This window comes from Mauremys mutica, chromosome 10 (assembly GCF_020497125.1).
Source record: "Mauremys mutica isolate MM-2020 ecotype Southern chromosome 10, ASM2049712v1, whole genome shotgun sequence".
Taxonomy (NCBI): Eukaryota; Metazoa; Chordata; order Testudines; family Geoemydidae; genus Mauremys; species Mauremys mutica.
The window spans coordinates 87,427,269-87,449,205 of NC_059081.1; the positions used below are offsets into that span (position 1 = coordinate 87,427,269).

Here is a 21,937-nt window from a genome sequence, read left to right on the forward strand (position 1 = left end):
GGAGAAAGCAGGCTGGGTCCCATAGACAGATGCTGCGCTCTGCGCTGCTGGAGAAAGCAGGCTGGGTCCCATAGACAGATGCTGCGCTCTGCGCTGCTGGAGAAAGCAGGCTGGGTCCCATAGACAGATGCTGCGCTCCGCGCTGCCGGAGAAAGCAGGCTGGGTCCCATAGACAGATGCTGCGCTCCGCGCTGCTGGAGAAAGCAGGCTGGGTCCCATAGACAGATGCTGCGCTCTGCGCTGCTGGAGAAAGCAGGCTGGGTCCCGTAGACAGATGCTGCGCTCCGTGCTGCCGGAGAAAGCAGGTTTGGTCCCATAGACAGATGCTGCGCTCCGCGCTGCTGGAGAAAGCAGGCTGGGTCCCATAGACAGATGCTGCGCTCCGCGCTGCCGGAGAAAGCAGGCTGGGTCCCATAGACAGATGCTGCGCTCTGCGCTGCTGGAGAAAGCAGGCTGGGTCCCGTAGACAGATGCTGCGCTCCGCGCTGCCGGAGAAAGCAGGCTGGGTCCCATAGACAGATGCTGCGCTCCGCGCTGCTGGAGAAAGCAGGCTGGGTCCCATAGACAGATGCTGCGCTCTGCGCTGCTGGAGAAAGCAGGCTGGGTCCCATAGACAGATGCTGCGCTCCGCGCTGCCGGAGAAAGCAGGCTGGGTCCCATAGACAGATGCTGCGCTCTGCGCTGCTGGAGAAAGCAGGCTGGGTCCCGTAGACAGATGCTGCGCTCCGCGCTGCCAGAGAAAGCAGGCTGGGTCCCATAGACAGATGCTGCGCTCCGCGCTGCTGGAGAAAGCAGGCTGGGTCCCATAGACAGATGCTGCGCTCCGCGCTGCCGGAGAAAGCAGGCTGGGTCCCATAGACAGATGCTGCGCTCCGCGCTGCCGGAGAAAGCAGGCTGGGTCCCTTAGACAGATGCTGCGCTCCGCGCTGCCGGAGAAAGCAGGCTGGGTCCCATAGACAGATGCTGCGCTCCGCGCTGCCAGAGAAAGCAGGCTGGGTCCTATAGACAGATGCTGCGCTCCGCGCTGCTGGAGAAAGCAGGCTGGGTCCCATAGACAGATGCTGCGCTCCGCGCTGCTGGAGAAAGCAGGCTGGGTCCCGTAGACAGATGCTGCGCTCCGCGCTGCTGGAGAAAGCAGGTTGGGTCCCGTAGACAGATGCTGCGCTCCACGCTGCTGGAGAAAGCAGGCTGGGTCCTGTAGACAGATGCTGCGCTCCGCGCTGCTGGAGAAAGCAGGCTGGGTCCTGTAGACAGATGCTGCGCTCCGCGCTGCCGGAGAAAGCAGGTTGGGTCCCGTAGACAGATGCTGCGCTCCGCGCTGCTGGAGAAAGCAGGCTGGGTCCCATAGACAGATGCTGCGCTCCGCCCTGCCGGAGAAAGCAGGCTGGGTCCCATAGACAGATGCTGCGCTCCGCGCTGCCGGAGAAAGTAGGCTGGGTCCCATAGACAGATGCTGCGCTCTGCGCTGCTGGAGAAAGCAGGCTGGGTCCCGTAGACAGATGCTGCGCTCCGCGCTGCCGGAGAAAGCAGGCTGGGTCCCATAGACAGATGCTGCGCTCCGCGCTGCTGGAGAAAGCAGGCTGGGTCCCATAGACAGATGCTGCGCTCCGCGCTGCCGGAGAAAGCAGGCTGGGTCCCATAGACAGATGTTGCGCTCCGTGCTGCTGGAGAAAGCAGGCTGGGTCCCATAGACAGATGCTGCGCTCCGCGCTGCTGGAGAAAGCAGGCTGGGTCCCATAGACAGATGCTGCGCTCCGCGCTGCCGGAGAAAGCAGGCTGGGTCCCATAGACAGATGCTGCGCTCCGTGCTGCTGGAGAAAGCAGGCTGGGTCCCATAGACAGATGTTGCGCTCCGCGCTGCCGGAGAAAGCAGGCTGGGTCCCATAGACAGATGCTGCGCTCCGCGCTGCTGGAGAAAGCAGGCTGGGTCCCATAGACAGATGCTGCGCTCCGTGCTGCTGGAGAAAGCAGGCTGGGTCCCATAGACAGATGCTGCGCTCCGCGCTGCCGGAGAAAGCAGGCTGGGTCCCGTAGACAGATGCTGCGCTCCACGCTGCCAGAGAAAGCAGGCTGGGTCCTGTAGACAGATGCTGCGCTCTGCGCTGCTGGAGAAAGCAGGCTGGGTCCCGTAGACAGATGCTGCGCTCCGCGCTGCTGGAGAAAGCAGGCTGGGTCCCGTAGACAGATGCTGCGCTCCGCGCTGCTGGAGAAAGCAGGCTGGGTCCCATAGACAGATCCTGTGCTCCGCGCTGCCGGAGAAAGCAGGCTGGGTCCCATAGACAGATGCTGCGCTCCGTGCTGCCGGAGAAAGCAGGCTGGGTCCCGTAGACAGATGCTGCGCTCCGCGCTGCCGGAGAAAGCAGGCTGGGTCCCGTAGACAGATGCTGCGCTCCGCGCTGCCGGAGAAAGCAGGCTGGGTCCCGTAGACAGATGCTGCGCTCCGCGCTGCTGGAGAAAGCAGGCTGGGTCCCATAGACAGATGCTGCGCTCCGCGCTGCTGGAGAAAGCAGGCTGGGTCCCATAGACAGATGCTGCGCTCCGCGCTGCCGGAGAAAGCAGGCTGGGTCCCATAGACAGATGCTGCGCTCCGCGCTGCTGGAGAAAGCAGGTTGGGTCCCGTAGACAGATGCTGCGCTCCGCGCTGCCGGAGAAAGCAGGCTGGGTCCCATAGACAGATGCTGCGCTCTGCGCTGCTGGAGAAAGCAGGCTGGGTCCCATAGACAGATGCTGCGCTCCGTGCTGCTGGAGAAAGCAGGCTGGGTCCCATAGACAGATGCTGCGCTCCGTGCTGCTGGAGAAAGCAGGCTGGGTCCCGTAGACAGATGCTGCGCTCCGCGCTGCTGGAGAAAGCAGGCTGGGTCCCGTAGACAGATGCTGCGCTCTGCGCTGCTGGAGAAAGCAGGCTGGGTCCCGTAGACAGATGCTGCGCTCCGCGCTGCCAGAGAAAGCAGGCTGGGTCCCATAGACAGATGCTGCGCTCCGTGCTGCTGGAGAAAGCAGGCTGGGTCCTGTAGACAGATGCTGCGCTCTGTGCTGCTGGAGAAAGCAGGCTGGGTCCCGTAGACAGATGCTGTGCTCCGCGCTGCCGGAGAAAGCAGGCTGGGTCCCATAGACAGATGCTGCGCTCCGCGCTGCTGGAGAAAGCAGGCTGGGTCCTGTAGACAGATGCTGCGCTCTGCGCTGCTGGAGAAAGCAGGCTGGGTCCTATAGACAGATGCTGCGCTCCGCGCTGCCGGAGAAAGCAGGCTGGGTCCTGTAGACAGATGCTGCGCTCCGCGCTGCCGGAGAAAGCAGGCTGGGTCCCATAGACAGATGCTGCGCTCCGCGCTGCCGGAGAAAGCAGGCTGGGTCCCATAGACAGATGCTGCGCTCCGCGCTGCCGGAGAAAGCAGGCTGGGTCCCATAGACAGATGCTGCGCTCCGCGCTGCTGGAGAAAGCAGGCTGGGTCCCATAGACAGATGCTGCGCTCCGTGCTGCTGGAGAAAGCAGGCTGGGTCCTGTAGACAGATGCTGCGCTCCGCGCTGCTGGAGAAAGCAGGCTGGGTCCCATAGACAGATGTTGCGCTCCGCGCTGCCAGAGAAAGCAGGCTGGGTCCCGTAGACAGATGCTGCGCTCCGCGCTGCCGGAGAAAGCAGGCTGGGTCCCATAGACAGATGCTGCGCTCCGCGCTGCTGGAGAAAGCAGGCTGGGTCCCGTAGACAGATGCTGCGCTCCGCGCTGCCGGAGAAAGCAGGCTGGGTCCCGTAGACAGATGCTGCGCTCCGCGCTGCCGGAGAAAGCAGGCTGGGTCCCATAGACAGATGCTGCGCTCCGCGCTGCCGGAGAAAGCAGGCTGGGTCCCGTAGACAGATGCTGCGCTCCGCGCTGCCGGAGAAAGCAGGCTGGGTCCCGTAGACAGATGCTGCGCTCCGTGCTGCCGGAGAAAGCAGGCTGGGTCCCATAGACAGATGCTGCGCTCCGTGCTGCTGGAGAAAGCAGGCTGGGTCCTGTAGACAGATGCTGCGCTCCGCGCTGCTGGAGAAAGCAGGCTGGGTCCCATAGACAGATGCTGCGCTCCGCGCTGCTGGAGAAAGCAGGCTGGGTCCCGTAGACAGATGCTGCGCTCCGCGCTGCTGGAGAAAGCAGGCTGGGTCCCGTAGACAGATGCTGCGCTCTGCGCTGCTGGAGAAAGCAGGTTCGGTCCCATAGACAGATGCTGCGCTCCGCGCTGCTGGAGAAAGCAGGCTGGGTCCCGTAGACAGATGCTGCGCTCCGCGCTTCTGGAGAAAGCAGGCTGGGTCCCATAGACAGATGCTGCGCTCAGCGCTGCCGGAGAAAGCAGGCTGGGTCCCATAGACAGATGCTGCGCTCCGCGCTGCCGGAGAAAGCAGGCTGGGTCCCATAGACAGATGCTGCGCTCCGCGCTGCCGGAGAAAGCAGGCTGGGTCCCATAGACAGATGCTGCGCTCCGCGCTGCTGGAGAAAGCAGGCTGGGTCCCATAGACAGATGCTGCGCTCCGTGCTGCTGGAGAAAGCAGGCTGGGTCCCATAGACAGATGCTGCGCTCCGTGCTGCTGGAGATAGCAGGCTGGGTCCCGTAGACAGATGCTGCGCTCCGCGCTGCTGGAGAAAGCAGGCTGGGTCCCGTAGACAGATGCTGCGCTCTGCGCTGCTGGAGAAAGCAGGCTGGGTCCCGTAGACAGATGCTGCGCTCCGCGCTGCCAGAGAAAGCAGGCTGGGTCCCATAGACAGATGCTGCACTCCGTGCTGCTGGAGAAAGCAGGCTGGGTCCTGTAGACAGATGCTGCGCTCTGTGCTGCTGGAGAAAGCAGGCTGGGTCCCGTAGACAGATGCTGTGCTCCGCGCTGCCGGAGAAAGCAGGCTGGGTCCCATAGACAGATGCTGCGCTCCGCGCTGCTGGAGAAAGCAGGCTGGGTCCTGTAGACAGATGCTGCGCTCTGCGCTGCTGGAGAAAGCAGGCTGGGTCCTATAGACAGATGCTGCGCTCCGCGCTGCCGGAGAAAGCAGGCTGGGTCCCATAGACAGATGCTGCGCTCCACGCTGCCAGAGAAAGCAGGCTGGGTCCTGTAGACAGATGCTGCGCTCCGCGCTGCCGGAGAAAGCAGGCTGGGTCCCATAGACAGATGCTGCGCTCCACGCTGCCGGAGAAAGCAGGCTAGGTCGCATAGACAGATGCTGCGCTCCGCGCTGCTGGAGAAAGCAGGCTGGGTCCCGTAGACAGATGCTGCGCTCCACGCTGCCGGAGAAAGCAGGCTAGGTCGCATAGACAGATGCTGCGCTCCGCGCTGCCGGAGAAAGCAGGCTGGGTCCCGTAGACAGATGCTGCGCTCCGCGCTGCTGGAGAAAGCAGGCTGGGTCCCGTAGACAGATGCTGCGCTCCGCGCTGCTGGAGAAAGCAGGCTGGGTCCCATAGACAGATGCTGCGCTCCGTGCTGCTCGAGAAAGCAGGCTGGGTCCCATAGACAGATGCTGCGCTCCGTGCTGCTGGAGAAAGCAGGCTGGGTCCCGTAGACAGATGCTGCGCTCCGTGCTGCTGGAGAAAGCAGGCTGGGTCCCGTAGACAGATGCTGCGCTCCGTGCTGCTGGAGAAAGCAGGCTGGGTCCCGTAGACAGATGCTGCGCTCCGTGCTGCTGGAGAAAGCAGGCTGGGTCCCATAGACAGATGCTGCGCTCCGTGCTGCTGGAGAAAGCAGGCTGGGTCCCGTAGACAGATGCTGCGCTCCGCGCTGCCAGAGAAAGCAGGCTGGGTCCCATAGACAGATGCTGCGCTCCGTGCTGCTGGAGAAAGCAGGCTGGGTCCCGTAGACAGATGCTGCGCTCCGCGCTGCTGGAGAAAGCAGGCTGGGTCCCGTAGACAGATGCTGCGCTCTGCGCTGCTGGAGAAAGCAGGCTGGGTCCCGTAGACAGATGCTGCGCTCCGCGCTGCCAGAGAAAGCAGGCTGGGTCCCATAGACAGATGCTGCACTCCGTGCTGCTGGAGAAAGCAGGCTGGGTCCTGTAGACAGATGCTGCGCTCTGTGCTGCTGGAGAAAGCAGGCTGGGTCCCGTAGACAGATGCTGTGCTCCGCGCTGCCGGAGAAAGCAGGCTGGGTCCCATAGACAGATGCTGCGCTCCGCGCTGCTGGAGAAAGCAGGCTGGGTCCTGTAGACAGATGCTGCGCTCTGCGCTGCTGGAGAAAGCAGGCTGGGTCCTATAGACAGATGCTGCGCTCCGCGCTGCCGGAGAAAGCAGGCTGGGTCCCATAGACAGATGCTGCGCTCCACGCTGCCAGAGAAAGCAGGCTGGGTCCTGTAGACAGATGCTGCGCTCCGCGCTGCCGGAGAAAGCAGGCTGGGTCCCATAGACAGATGCTGCGCTCCACGCTGCCGGAGAAAGCAGGCTGGGTCCCATAGACAGATGCTGCGCTCCGTGCTGCTGGAGAAAGCAGGCTGGGTCCCATAGACAGATGCTGCGCTCCGCGCTGCCGGAGAAAGCAGGCTGGGTCCCATAGACAGATGCTGCGCTCCACGCTGCCGGAGAAAGCAGGCTAGGTCGCATAGACAGATGCTGCGCTCCGCGCTGCTGGAGAAAGCAGGCTGGGTCCCATAGACAGATGCTGCGCTCCGCGCTGCCGGAGAAAGCAGGCTGGGTCCCATAGACAGATGCTGCGCTCCGCGCTGCTGGAGAAAGCAGGCTGGGTCCCGTAGACAGATGCTGCGCTCCGCGCTGCTGGAGAAAGCAGGCTGGGTCCCGTAGACAGATGCTGCGCTCCGCGCTGCCGGAGAAAGCAGGCTGGGTCCCGTAGACAGATGCTGCGCTCCGCGCTGCTGGAGAAAGCAGGCTGGGTCCCATAGACAGATGCTGCGCTCCGCGCTGCTGGAGAAAGCAGGCCGGTTCCTGTAGACAGAGGCTGTGCAATCAGTGCTGCTGAAAAAGGCAGGCCAGGCCCCGTAGACAGAGCCTGAAGCAGGGCTCAGTGCTCAACACCATTTCTATGGGGGATATGGCCCCCATGCAGAGGCCAGCCCACGGTCTGGGCATCTCCTCAGTCCCGCTCAGGCTTTACTGTGAGTGGGTTCATGCAGCGCCTGAGCCTCGTGCTGGGCGTCTGCCTGTGGGGAGTGCCTGCCCTCTGTAGTCAGACTGCCCTGCTTTCTGTGGCTGGGAAACTGCTCTTCCCCACGTCCAGCCTGACTCCCTGGGCCTCTCCGGAGGCGCTTTCTGCCAGCTCGGGAGCAGGGGCCTGGCTGGGGGAGAGATCCAGGCCATTGAACCTTTCGCTCCGCAGCCCCACAGAAGCGGGCCGAGTTCCCGCTGGCAATGCGTGCTGGCTCCCCTGCTCCGTGGAAACAAGGGAGTCACGTCTGTGCCCGTGTGCTTCTCTTCCAGACGTTCATCGACATGGAAGGCTCTGGGTTTGGAGGCGATCTGGAAAGCTTCCGGGTGAGTGGTGAAGTGCAGGGAAGGGGGCTGCTTCGGCTGTGTCTTCCAGGCTTCATTTGCTGAGCCCTGGTGTTGGGCAGCATTCTGCGACTGCCATGGCAAGGGGCAGCCGGCATCTGGAGGTGGCCATGCAGGCGCGGGAGAACGTCTGCCCACGTGCCGCCAAACATCCTTTACTCTTTTTCAGGGCCCCCGAGGTCCACCAGGACCCCCCGGGCCTCCTGGGGTGCCCGGCCTGCCAGGAGAGCCAGGAAGATTTGGGATGAACAGCACTGAGCTGCCAGGACCCCCCGGCCTGCCAGGCAGAGATGGTGTCCCCGGAGCCCAAGGCCCACCAGTAAGTGTGGAGGGGGGCGTGTGCTGGGAATGGCCACATGTTCCAGGGTTGTCCTGGTGTTTGCCGGTGTTAAGGGCAGTGCCCCAACATTTCCCATGGCAGGGTCAGCGCCAGGGCCTTTGGGACTTGCTCTGGCTGGAGGTGCTGGAGCATGGGGGGTGCGTCTCATCGGAATTCGGGATGGACGGACGCCTGGTGCACACAAACAGCAGCCATACTCAGGCGCTGCCTTTGGCTTGGGTGGTCAGAGGATGGGGGCTGGGGGGAGATTGAGTGGATGGAGACACCTGAGGAAATGTGTCAGCTCTAGGAATTGGTGACAGGCTGGGGTGTGGCTGGTGAGGAGCCCGGTGGGGGTGACGGCCCATCCCCATGCTGGGGTGTCGCTGGTGAGGAGCCTGGTGGGGGTGATAGCCCGTCCCCAGCTGGGGTGTGTCTGGCCCTGAGTCAGGCATGGGTGATGGCCTGTCCCCGGGCTGGGGCGTGGCTGGCGAGAAGCCTAGCAGGGTGGCCGTGTACTACTGAGGGCAGCTGGGCCTTTTCCTCTGACACGTAAAGAGTTAATGCAATAAACCAGCATGAAAATGCCATTTCTGAAATGTTTCCTCCAACTGAGATTAACTCTCTAACTTTGCAGGGTCCTCCGGGTCCTCCAGGAAAAAGTGGGTTGGCCGGCCAGCCTGGGCTTCGAGGAGAGCGGGTACGTGGCCTGGGCTAGAACCACGCAGTCTTTGCAGTAACTTGCTGGCTAGGGGTAGGCGAGAGCCTGGGGGTAGCTCTGTCCTGCCTGGAGTCAGAACAAGGACCCCTTTGCCTTGGGCAGTGAAAAGTATGGGTTATATCACAGCTGCGCCTGGGGGCAGGCCAGTGCATGCAGTCTGGGAGCCGACCGCTGCTGTGCCGGCTTGCTCTGTGTTTGTGCAGCACCTAGCACAAAGGGATCCAGGGCCATGCCTGGGCTTCTAGGCGCTAGAATAGTACACATCATACAGCGTCAGAAGAAATCCCAGTTCAGGAGCAAGCCTGGCCCAAAGCAGGGGTCGGTGGCAAAGTGCTGGAGGAACTTGCATGCCGCTGGTGTGCTGAGCGAATGGAGTGGGCAGGACAGGAGGCACGGCAGGAAATGCAGCTGTCAGGGGGTGGAAAATAAAGCAGCCCCAGTTCAGTTGGCATCTGCCCTGCCCAGGACGCCCGCAGCTGATGGCAGCCTGGTGCTAGCCGCTGACTCGGGCTGACATTGGTCCCCGCAGGCTGCGTCCCTGCGCACGGAGTGCAAACCTGCAGCTGTTATGCCACCTTAGCCCAGACCCCCGTTTCCAAGCGGGGTGCAGCAGGGTACCCCAGCACACGGTCACGGCTGATTCGGGACTATGGATGGTGCCTCTGCTCCCAGCGTCCCCGCGTGGACAGAGTGTGGGATATGCAGCCGCTGCGTGGAGCAGGTGCGAGGCGGTTGTGCGAGCCTGCTGCAGTCCTTCACGCCATGCCACATCTTCACTGTCCTGGCTGGAGTCTGTGCACTCGCCACCCGCCCTGCAGGATCCTTTGTGCTCCACACACACTGTGTACCGGGGAGCCAGCACCCCCAGAAATCAGGGACCACACCTGGGTTAACTGTGGTAGCTTTCTTGGCGGGGGAAGCTGTTCTGGTCGCTCTTGCGGCTGTCCTGGGTACCCAGGATCAGATCTTGTGCCGGGCTATGGTAGCTCTGCTGGCGGAAGCGTACCCAGACTTGTAGCTAAGGCCGTGTGAGGTAATACTGTATCCCCAGCTGTGCGTCAAGAAAGGATTCCTAAGTAATGTGTGAACAGGTAACCCACCACGACTTCCAGGTTACACAGTCCCCCCAGCTGTCCTAGTGTGCCACTGGACCGGACAGCTCTGCCCTGGCCTGCCGCACTCTGTCTGACGAGTCACTCTTCCTTCCCTTCTTGTTCCCAGGGGGACCCAGGAGACCTAGGCCTCCCCGGAGCTCCTGGACCCAAGGTACAGTAACCTCCCGTCCCCCAGAATTGTTGTCTGGCTCTGAGATTACACTACCCTCTGCCCCTTGTAGTGCAGGTGACTCGGAAACCAGCACCCAGATTCCACTGGGGATCGATCTGCTCTCGTTCAGTTGCAGGCTGCACCCAGCCAGGGTGGGTGGAAGGGAGATCTCGTGGCAGGCGTCACAGGCAGGCCTGTGACATGTGGCTAAGTTCAGGAAGAGACGGGGGAAACGTGACATGTCTCCTGAGTGGTGGCCGGCAGCACTGCCTGGGACCGGAGATCTTGTTGCCAGCTCTGTCACTGAATCAGTTTGTGATGCTAACCAGGTTTTAATAGTAGATAGGATGCCCCGTTAGAAATAGAAATCCAGAATCAAATCCAGGGGTTGACCCACATAAGAAGAGGTGTGCTGGCCAGCTAACTTACAGCAACTGCCATTCCTGAAACAACCATTCCCAGGTCGACTAGCAGTGCACTGAGGTATTTGAATTGGGAATGAATACAGTGGATCGGTACCCACATTTAGGCCATTTACCCACGGCCAATTCGGTGGCTCCTTCAGTCTCCTGATTACCCGCTGTGGGTCCCGTTCCCTGCATGTTCCCCTCTGCCCGCCACTGGTGTTACGTTCTGTCCCTCTTCTTTCTTCTGTCCCGCTCTCCAGAGCACACGTATAACTGATGATGATCGTGTCTGATACCTTCCCATCCCTGTTGCTGGGCCGGGCGAGGGCAGCACGGGCCTGGAAGCACACATGTTCCTCCGGCGGGTCTGTGGGCATCAACCACAAAACCACTCAAGCCCTGCTGGCTGAGCACCGGGGTATGGAAGCTCTGGGCCAAGCCAGTGATTCCCCAAATCCCTGGAGCATGCACTGGGTCCATTGTGACTCAGTCACAGCAGTGAGACACAGAGGCTCCACGTTAAACGTGGGCCTGAGTGCGAGAAAGAATCGGGACCTAGCTCTTTAGGTCTCCAGGACGTGTCACCAGCTGTTGGGAGCGGGTGAGATGCATCGCTCTGCCCAGGGTGGGCACGAGGCCTGGGCTCCAGTCACATGGACGCTCGACTAGGGGGTAATGGGAAGGCACAGGGGGAGCACATGGATCCATTGTACTAAACCTAAGCTGCTAGGGCCAACGTCCAGCTGGTGCACATTGGCATCAAGCCGTGAAGTTGACAGAGCTCCACTGATTTACACCAGCGAGGGCAGGAGCTGGCTCCTGGGTTTCAGCCCGTTGCTAGGTCCCGTGTGGAAGCTGGTGCTGACGTAACAGAAGATAGGAATACGAACTCCTGAGCCCATTTCCCAGCAAAGGGTCGTTTTGGAACGCCGTGGGGCTGTAACGTCTGCTCTGCCACCGGTGCTCATAGGAAATGATTTCTTTTCTCTTCTCACTCCTCTCTCTGTCTCCATTCACTCTTTTCCCATCTAATCAGAGCAACCTGCCTCCTATCCCTTCCTACCTGCTAGAGCTGCTTTCTTACTACTCTGCATCCCCACCTGTGGGAGAGACCAGGTTCCAGGTAAAGGCTCTGTGCACGCATGCTGACGGCATGGCTCAGACAGGTGCATGTGTCTCAGAGCTCTCGCTGTCAAAAATAAGAGAATCCTATGGGCGAAAGTCCCTTAAATCCAGTTGCTCTGTGTGGTTCTGCATGTCAGGTTATCAGTGGCAAATCTGCAGTCTTTGAGCTTGTGTTTGTAGGAGGCTGTTGGCAAAGGTTGAGTCCAATGCATCCAAACTCTGCCCAGCCATGTGGGGTCTGGCCGCCTGCCTCACGCCAGGGCCGAGTGATCACGTGTTAGCAATTACGGAATTACATTTTTTATGCTACAAAATTGGTTGGAATTTTTTCCCATGCTATAAGTGGAAATGCCATGTGTCATTGAACGTAAAGAGCTACTGGATTTAAAGAAGTCTGGTGGCAGCACAGGAACACAAACTAGTGAAAGACTGAGGCAAAGCAAGGCCGAGAAGCATCCATCCCTTGGGTTAATTGCATGTCTGGGTTAATGGCAGGTCTCTCTAGTGTATGGTTTATAGGTACTCACAAAGGCACTTGTTTGGTGCAAGCAGGACAGCGTGTGAAATGCTGACCTTTTCATTGTTATTGTCTGAGGAGTTGTTAATATGTGGATAACGTAGTTCACAATTTCTGTTGAATATTGCTCCTTCCGTACTGCATTTTCATTCTGTATTGCCCACCGTCTGCGTGAGCCTGAGCAGTCTGATAGTGAGAAATGTCATGCAAAGTCAAACTTCTGAGCGCAGCGTCCCCTGGACTGGCTCTGTCTGACTGGTGAGGAAAGCGTGCAGTGGGCTGGGCGAAGCCGGGGGCGTGCCTCTGAGCTCCCAGGACATACACAATTGTACTAGGAGACACAGTGCAGGGTCTTTTTTTAAAAAAAAGAGAGATCTGCACATGTAACTTGCAGAGGGATGCTAGCCATTCCCGTGCTTCCTTGTACGTGTGTGGAGAGGTACCTCGACTCAGTTCATTGCCTTTCCAGCCTGGCAGGCTTTCGAGCAGCATTTCCTAAGGAGAAATGAGGTTGGTAGTTTCACATACACACCCCAGGGGAAGTTTTCCACATTGCAGAGAGCACTGGCCTGGCGATACGGGGGTGGGTCCGGCAGTCTCTGCTCAGGAGAGACCGGGTGCTGCAGGGCAGGGGAAGGGCGCCCCCGCAGAGCAGTGAGGACGCAGAACCTGGCACTAACTACAGGGGTGAGTTTCTCACCTCCCTGAAAGGTGCTTGTGTTTCTAATCAAGTCTGCCAGCCTAGGTGGTTCTGGGCCTGGCTCGGGAGTGCTGGTAACTGACATGGGTCTCGGGTCGCTTGTTTTGTTTGTCTGAATTGCTGCTCAGTCTTGGCTTGTGCTGTGCTTTCGGCTGGGGGGCGGGGAACGCTCCCCTCGGCTCCGAGCTGTTAGATCCCATTGCTCTGGTGTGCCCGGGAGCTACCCTCCCCCTGCAGGCTCTGCGGCCTCAGCGCTTGGGCCATAGCCTGTGTGTGACAGGGATCCTTTTGTTCCCGCTTGCAGGGCGGTAAGGGCGAGATGGGGCTGGCCGGAGCCCCAGGGGAAACCGGGCTGGCAGGGCTTCCTGGACCAATGGGACCACGAGGACCACCCGGTCCCCCAGGCCCTGCTGGACCTCCCGGGCCAGGCTACGAGGCCGGATTTGTAAGTATCAGCCATGGCTGCTACACAGATTGAAATCCCCACACTCTCTTCCTGCCATCGGTTAGCGGGCGTCCTGCAGGGGGAGCACGTTACCCACACGCTCTGGGGAGGCCCCACTCGGGGCATCCCGCCGGGAGCACGTTACCCACACGCTCTGGGGAGGCCCCGCTCGGGGCTTCCTGCAGGGAGCACGTTACCCACATGCTCTGGGGAGGCCCCACTCGGGATATCCCGCCGGGAGCACGTTACCCACACGCTCTGGGGAGGCCCCGCTCGGGGCATCCCGCCGGGAGCACGTTACCCACACGCTCTGGGGAGGCCCCGCTCGGGGCATCCCGCCGGGAGCACGTTACCCACACGCTCTGGGGGGGCCCCACTCGGGGCATCCCACCGGGAGCACGTTACCCACACGCTCTGGGGAGGCCCCACTCGGGATATCCCGCCGGGAGCACGTTACCCACACGCTCTGGGGAGGCCCCACTCGGGGCATCCCGCCGGGAGCACGTTACCCACACGCTCTGGGGAGGCCCCACTCGGGGCATCCCGCCGGGAGCACGTTACCCACACGCTCTGGGGAGGCCCCACTCGGGATATCCCGCCGGGAGCACGTTACCCACACGCTCTGGGGAGGCCCCGCTCGGGGCATCCCACCGGGAGCACGTTACCCACACGCTCTGGGGAGGGCCCCACTCGGGATATCCCGCCGGGAGCACGTTACCCACACGCTCTGGGGAGGCCCCGCTCGGGGCATCCCGCCGGGAGCACGTTACCCACACGCTCTGGGAGGGCCCCACTCGGGGCATCCCGCCGGGAGCACGTTACCCACACGCTCTGGGAGGCCCCACTCGGGATATCCCGCCAGGAGCACGTTACCCACACGCTCTGGGGAGGCCCCACTCGGGGCATCCCGCCGGGAGCACGTTACCCACACGCTCTGGGAGGGCCCCACTCGGGGCATCCCGCCGGGGGCACGTTACCCACACGCTCTGGGAGGGCCCCACTCGGGGCATCCCGCCAGGAGCACGTTACCCACACGCTCTGGGGGGCCGCACTTGGGGCATCCCGCCGGGAGCACGTTACCCACACGCTCTGGGGAGGCCCCACTCGGGGCATCCCGCCGGGAGCACGTTACCCACACGCTCTGGGAGGGCCCCACTCGGGGCATCCCGCCAGGAGCACGTTACCCACACGCTCTGGGGGCCGCACTTGGGGCGTCCCGTCAGGAGCATGTTGCCCATATGCTCTGGGGGGGCCCCACTCGGGATATCCCGCCGGGAGCACGTTACCCACACGCTCTGGGGGGCCGCACTTGGGGTGTCCCGTCAGGAGCATGTTGCCCATATGCTCTGTGCGGGTCCCACAGGGGGCACGTTGCCTGCGTGCTCTGGGGGGCTACACTCAGGGGGTCCTATGGGGAGCGTGTTGTCCACCCGCTCTGGTGCCTGCATTGGACCCGCCATTGGGACCCTAATGGGATCCCAGCTCTTGCCTGTAGGCCCCCCTTTCTGGGCTGACTCGTGTGTTCCCAGCCCCCTCGCTCTGACCTGCGACCCGCTAGCCGAGTGGCTTTGAGCTGGCAGGCCCTGCAGCTGTGTGGTGGGGCAGAAGCCAGTGTCCCTCTAGTGCGTGGGGACCTTTCCCTTCCCACTGCTCTGGGGCAGATGTGGGGAGGGGAAGGGGGCTCTGGCTGTGCACAGTGATGGTGCTCCCCGGGTGGCTGCTGTTTTGCTGTCTGAGCTCGGAGGCCTGCGGGCCGTGCCCCGGGTACCACATCCCACAGCTGGTTGGCTCTGTGAAGAAAAGGCTAAGCTGACGGCTAGGCCCTGACACCGCTCCCATTCGCTGTTTGCCTTCTGTGGTTCTGCCTTGCAGAACAGCCTGGCTCCCGTGCCTCTGCCCTTGTTTCGGCCCCGGGTGGCAGAGCGAGCCGGGTTTGCGTCTCACCGGGTGTTTGTTACCCTAGGGAGACATGGAAGGCTCGGGGATGCCCGTCCTTTCTGCCGTTCCTGGAGAGCGCGGACCCCAAGGGCCACAGGTAAGTCCCCCTGGCCGTCGGTTAATCCTGGCTCTCCCTTCCAGAGGATTCTTCCACCCTGCCCAGGAAACCAGGCATTGCACAGGTGCTAAGCAAGGAAGTGACACACACACTCCCCCCCCGCCAAGTCCATGGACTTCATGCATGCAGCTCGAGCCTGTAGCTACCCACCTGTGCCCGGCCCCACAGCAGGCCGGCTCGCCGGGCAGCGCCTGCCCAGACCCCCAGCCGGACCCCCAGCAGGCGGCTCGCCGGGCAGCGCCCAGCCGGACCCCCAGCAGGCCGGCTCGCCGGGCAGCGCCCAGCCGGACCCCCAGCAGGCCGGCTCGCCGGGCAGCACCCGCCGGACCCCCAGCAGGCCGGCTCGCCGGGCAGCGCCCGCTCGGCCCCCCAGCAGGCCGGCTCGCCGGGCAGCGCCCGCTCGGCCCCCCAGCCGGCCGGCTCGCCGGGCCGTGCCCGCCCGGCCCCCCAGCAGGCCGGCTCGCCGGGCAGCGCCCGCCCGGCCCCCCAGCCGGCCGGCTCGCCGGGCAGCGCCCAGCCGGACCCCCAGCAGGCCGGCTCGCCGGGCAGCGCCCGCTCGGCCCCCCAGCAGGCCGGCTCGCCGGGCAGCGCCCGGCCCCCCAGCAGGCCGGCTCGCCGGGCAGCGCCCGCCCGGCCCCCCAGCAGGCCGGCTCGCCGGGCAGCGCCCGCCTGGACCCCCAGCAGGCCGGCTCGCCGGGCAGCGCCCGCCCAGACCCCTGGCTGGGAGTGAGTGACAACACCCGGGGCAGCATGTGATTCTGGGGGCTCCGCTGGTGTCTTTCTGCAGGGAAATTATTAACAAACACCAAAGTACTCAGCGGTTCAGGGGACACGCGCTCATTCGGCTCATTTGCCTGATACCGTGTTGTATTTATTCCCTTTTCATACAGGGGCCACCGGGACTCCCCGGACTCAAGGTCAGGAGCCAATGGGAATCTGTGTGTACCTATCTGCCCTAGCAGGACTTGAGCTGTTCAGCCCCTGCCGAGCAGTACAGTGAGATGCATCCTCTGATGAAATAGCCAGTCCCTGGGGCTGATCCAGCTCCCGCCCCTGGGGAGCGCTCTTCTCGGGGGAGTCCCCCTCCTGTGCAGAGTGGGGAACTTTCCCCGGCCCTCCTACACTCTCCACGCTGGCGTGTGTTACAGAAGATCCTTCCCTCTTCTCTAATAGGCATTGACCAGATCACATGGGAACGCCCCAGGAGCAGTACAGGAGTCAGCGGAGAGAACAGCAGGAATTAGAATATTATGCTGTTGTCTCAAAAAATCTGGGCAGTAGCCTTTCTGCGTGGCCATTCTGGCCAGCACGTGTCTGGTCCGTTTTGAGCGCTGACCGATTCGTAGTACACAGGGTATTGCTGTGCTGTTATACAGCCGAGCGCTGCCCCACAATCAGTCTGCAAGGGAGACGCATCGGGAGGAATCCTGGCCCTGCTGAAGCGAAGGGAGTTTTGCCATTAAATTCCCTGGAGCCAGGCTGTCCCCCCAGGACTTTTCCGTGATATTCGTTATTCCTTTGCCTCAGAGCGAGGAGCTGTTTTTATGCAGGGACAAACCCCACCCCATCCCCAGGAGTGCTCTGAAAGCCTGGGCGGTTTCCAGAGGCACAAAGGGCAGCTAGGGGCCGGGCTCCCGATGAGTCATTGGGAATTAGCCACCTGACTGCCCTTTGTGCCTTGAGAAATCTTTGCCTTGGAAGGAAGGACAGCGTTGGTGAGCCATGGCATGGACACGTGCGGCTTGTTGCTGTCAGTCCCATGACCCCCCTCACATGCCTGATCCATGGGATGGTCCATGCAACCTCTGAAACTGATTTACTGTTCTTTACCTTCCAGGGGGACGCTGGCAGCCCTGGGCTGCCTGGCTTGCCAGGACAAAAGGTAGGATCACTTCATACAATCTTCAACCCTTTCTTACGAGTTCTAGCTGAAGGGATGATGGCTCCACTCCTGCCCTGCCCAGTCCATGAGTGGACCGGGAGCCAATGCAAGCAGTGTCCAGACAGTGGGGGTGGGGTTTTTTGTGGGTTCAGAGAACCTGCCTGCTGACACCTTGTCATTGTTGAGCGTTTTGAAATATGAGCCCTTGATACCATGCCCCTCCTGACTGACAAGCCAAGTGACACATGAAACCACTTCTCATAGAATCACAGAATCACAGGGTTGGAAGGGACCTCAGGAGGTCATCTAGTCCAACCCCCTGCTCAAAGCAGGACCTAATCCCCAGACAGATTTTTACCCCAGATCCCTAAGTGGCCCCCTCAAGGACTGAACTCACAACCCTGGGTTTAGCAGGCCAATGCTCAAACCACTGAGCTATCCCTCCCCCCCACTTTTGTTGGATTTCAGGTATTTGTAATGAAAACGTCAGAGTAATATCTTGTTATGGAACATGGTTAGCTCCAAGGTACATATGTGATGTCTGCATTAGCAGTATCCCTTGCTAGTACGTCCCTCCCCCTCCCCCACCCCGAACTGAGACCTGGTGATGTACATAAGAGCAGAGAGAGGAGATGGGCCACTGCATCTAGAAACTGTGACACTGATGCTGCCTTACTCCCTGGCAGCGGGGCATGCCCGCTCTGCACGGAGGTGGTCGTGCTGCGGAGCGCTGCTGGTTCTGCTGTTCAGGAGCACCGGCGTTAGCGGCACTGTACACCCTGCTGATCCATAGAGCTCAGTGGTACTCAAGGCCACAGGCTCGGTTTGGTGGCGAAGGTGCTCGGCCAGGTTTATTGTTAGCAAAGCACGGTCCTAGCACCCTGTCCAGTGTGTCACAGGGACACTAACAGATCTGCCTGAGACAAGGTAAAGGCTCAATAGCATAACAGGGAGCGTCCCCGTGGCCGATTCAAAGATGGCTCTCCTTCCACTCTCCTTGCAGACATCAGTACAAACAGGTTGCGCATTCTGTTCCACGTGCTTTTTGTCATTCTCCTGTACCTTATACCTGCTGATTGAACAAAATCCATGGTCATAAGAACGGCCGTACCGGGTCAGACCAAAGGTCCATCTAGCCCAGTATCTGTCTACCGACAGTGGCCAATGCCAGGTGCTCCAGAGGGAGTGAACCTAACCGGCAATGATCAAGTGATCTCTCTCCTGCCATCCATCTCCATCCTCTGACGAACAGAGGCTAGGGACACCATTCTTACCCATCCTGGCTAATAGCCATTAATGGACTTAACCACCATGAATTTATCCAGTTCTCTTTTAAACGCTGTTATAGTCCCAGCCTTCACACCCTCCACAAGTTGACTGTGCTCTTGTCCTCCCATCCTTCTCTAAGGAGGCGTGGTGTATTCCTGGATCATCTCTTGAGAACACTGGATGTTCTTGTACCCTGCTCTCTGATCAGGAAGGCGCATGCTTGGCAAGCTAATACCTGGTGTGTTCCTGTTCTGCTAAGACCAGGCCTACTTTGTTTCATACTGTTATCCATGCCTAGGGCTCCACACGGAAAGGGTTATATTACCTGCGACCCACGGAATACTTACCAGGTAGCGTCTTAGAGCAGTTCACAAAGGATGAGGATGTCTTGCACCATGTTCCAGGAATAGGATAGATACATTGAAACCGCCTTCCCAAGGTAGAGGTGCAGCCATGGTGGCGTAGAATCATAGGACTGGAAGGGACCTCTAGAGGTCATATAGTCCAGTCCCCTACAACCTCCCTAGGCAATTTATTCCAGTGCTTAACCACCCTGACAGTTAGGAAGTTTTTCCTAATGGCCAACCTAAACTTCCCTTGCTGCAATTTAAGCCCATTGCTTCCTGTCCTGTCCTCAGATGTTAAGAAGAACAATTCTTCTCCCTCCTCCTTGTAACAACCTTTTATGTACTTGAAAACTGTCTTCTCTTCTTCAGACTAAACAAACCCAGTTTTTTCAATCTTCCTTCATAGGTCATGTTTTCTAGACCTTTAATCATTTTTGTTGCCCTTCTCTGGACTTTCTCCAATTTGTCCACATCTTTCCTGAAATGTGGCACCCAGAACTGGACACAATACTCCAGTTATTATTAACTCATATTTAGCTTGTGGTCCGCTATGACCCCCAGATCCCTTTCTGCAGTACTCCTTCCTAGTCAGTCATTTCCCAGTTTGTATGTGTGCAACTGATTGTTCCTTCCTAAATGAAGTACTTTGCATTTGTCCTTATTGAATTTCATCCTATCTACTTCAGACCATTTCTCCAGTTTGTCCAGATCATTTTGAATTTTAATCCTATCCTCCAAAGCGCTTGCAACCCCTCTCGGCTTGGTATCGTCCGCAAGCTTTGTAAGTGTGCTTTCTATGCGATTATCTAAATAATTGATGAAGATATTGAACAGAACCGAATACAAAACGGATCCCTGTGCAACCCCACTCAATATGCCCTTCCAGCATGACTGTGAACCACTGATAACTAGTCTCTGAGAACGGTTTTCCAGCCAGTTATGCACCCACCTTATGTAGTTCCATCTAGGTTGCATTTTGCTTTATGAGAAGGTCTTGCGAGACAGTATCAAAAGCTTTACGAAAGTCAAGATATGCCACGTCTACCGCTTCCCCCCATCCACAAGGCTTGTTACCCTGTCAAAGAAAGCTATCAGGTTAGTTTGACACAATTTGTTCTTGACAAATCCATGCTCAGTGTTATTTATCACCTTATTATCTTCTAGATGTTTGCAAATTGATTGATTAATTATTTGCTCCATTATCTTTACGGGTACAGAAGTTAAGCTGACTGGTCTGTAATTCCCTGGGTTGTCCTTATTTCCCTTTTTATAGATGGGCACTAGATTTGCCCTTTTCCAGTCTTCTGGAATCTCTCCCGTCTCCCACGACTTCTCAAAGATAATCGCTAATGGCTCCAATATCTCCTCAGTCAGCTCCTTGAGTATTCTAGGATGTATTTCATCAGGCCCTGGTGGTTTGAAGACATCTAATTTATCTAAGTCATTTTTAAACTTGTTCTTTTCCTATTTTAGCCTCTATCCTACCTCATTTTCACTGTGTTAGATGTCCAGTCACCACCAACCTTCTTGGTGAAAACCAAAACAAAGAAGTCATTAAGCATCTCTGCCATTTCCACATTTTCTGTTATTATTCCCCCCCCCCTCCTTGAGTAACAGGCCTACCCTGTCCTTGGTCTTCCTCTTGCTTCTAATGTATTTGTACAATGTTTTCTTCTTACCCTTTATGTCTCTAGCTAGTTTGAGCTTATTTTGTGCCTTGGCCTTTCTAATTTTGTCCCTACATACTTGTGTTATTTGTTTATATTCATCCTTTGTAATTTGACCTAATTTCCACTTTTTGTAGGATTCTTTTTTGATTTTAAGATCATTGAAGATCTCCTGGTAAAGCCAGGATGGTCTCTTGCCATACTTCCTATCTTTCCTACGCAGTGGAATAGTTTGCTCTTGTGCCCTTAATAATGTCTCTTTGAAAAACTGTCAATTGGTTTTCCCTTAGACTTGCTTCCCAAGGGATCTTACCGACCAACTCCCTGAGTTTGCTAAAGTCGCCTTCTTGAAATCCACTGGCTTTATTTTGCTGTTCTCCCTCCTACCATTCCTTAGGATAATGAACTCTATCATTTCATGATCACTTCCAAGAAAGCTGCCTTCCGCTTTCAAATTCTCAACCAGTTCCTCCCTCTTTGTCAAAATCTAGAACAGCCTCTCCCCTAGTAGCTTTCTCCACCTTCTGAAATAAAAAATTGTCTCCAATACATTCCAAGAACTTGTTGACTAATCTGTGCCTTGCTGTGTTATTTTCCCAACAGATGTCTGAGTAGTTGAAGTCCCCCATCACCACCAAGTCTTAAACTTTGGATGATTTTGTTAATTGTTTAACAAAATCCACCTCTTCTTCCTGGTTAAGTGGTCTGTAGTAGACCCCTACCATGACATCACCCTTGTTTTTTACCCCTTATATCCTTACGCAGAGACTCATCAAGTCTGTCTCCTATTTCCATCTCAACCTCAGTCCAAGTGGATACGTTTTTAATATATAAGGCAACACCTCCTCCTTTTTTTCCCTGCCTGTCCTTCCTGAGCAAGCTGTACCCTTCTATACCAATATTCCTGTCGTGTATTATCCCACCAGGTCTCTGTGATGCCAACTATGTCCTTGTTGTGTTTATATACTAGCATTTCAAGTACTTCTCGCATTAGTATACAGACTTCTAAGATACTGGTTTGATTCCCCTCCCCACAGTTTTCTCTTGTCTCTCCCTTATCCCTACCATAACAGCCCATGCTCCCCCCAGATTCCGAACCTTCTCCCGGGTTGCCATGATTTGGACTTGCCTGTTGGCTTTGGTCACCTGTCCCCTTTGAACCTAGGTTAGCCAGTCTGTATCCAAATATGCTCTTCCACTTCCTCGATAGCTGGACCCCATCTCTATTGAGCAGTCCTTCTTCCTGGAACTGCATCCCATGGTCAAAGAAGCCAAAGCCATCCTGGTGACACCATCTTTGCAGCCAGGCATTTACCTCCAGGATGCATCTGTATCTGCCAGGTCCCCTACCCTTGACCAGAAGGATCGAAGAGAACACCAGCGGTGCTCCCAACTCCCTCACCCATACTCCCAGAGCCCTGTAGTCACTTCTGATCTGCTGAGGGTCACACCGTGCAGTACTGTTAGTGCCCACATGGATGAGTAGGATGGGGTAATAGGGGGCCGGATGATCCTCGACAATCCATCCGTAACGTCTCGGATACGGGCCCCTGGCAGGCAGCATATTTCCCGGGATGCCATGTCAGGACAACAGATGAGTGCCTCATTGGGATCAGCCTGAAGCCAGAGGTGCTCAAGTTTTGGGCTCTTAGCCTCCGCCTGTGCAGCTGGCTGGTGGAAGACATTGCAAACATGAAAGACACCAGTGAGGCTCACATACAAGTGCACCCTAAAGAAGAAATGAAATCCAGGATTGCTGCAGATGTACTGGAC

General features: G+C 58.4%; 1 protein-coding gene across 5 annotated transcripts in view; it reads left to right on the forward strand.

Annotated features, from left to right (window-relative positions):
- COL18A1 (collagen type XVIII alpha 1 chain) overlaps positions 1 to 21,937 on the forward strand; it is a 282,560-nt gene that overhangs the window by 225,468 nt on the left and 35,155 nt on the right. For all 5 annotated transcript variants that reach the window (XM_045032088.1, XM_045032086.1, XM_045032084.1 and 2 more), the window contains 8 exons: positions 7,372 to 7,425; positions 7,613 to 7,762; positions 8,400 to 8,462; positions 9,705 to 9,749; positions 12,803 to 12,943; positions 14,907 to 14,978; positions 15,890 to 15,916; positions 16,837 to 16,881. In XM_045032088.1, coding sequence (XP_044888023.1) covers positions 7,372 to 7,425; positions 7,613 to 7,762; positions 8,400 to 8,462; positions 9,705 to 9,749; positions 12,803 to 12,943; positions 14,907 to 14,978; positions 15,890 to 15,916; positions 16,837 to 16,881 — 597 coding nt within the window. The remainder of the gene's footprint in view (positions 1 to 7,371; positions 7,426 to 7,612; positions 7,763 to 8,399; positions 8,463 to 9,704; positions 9,750 to 12,802; positions 12,944 to 14,906; positions 14,979 to 15,889; positions 15,917 to 16,836; positions 16,882 to 21,937) is intronic.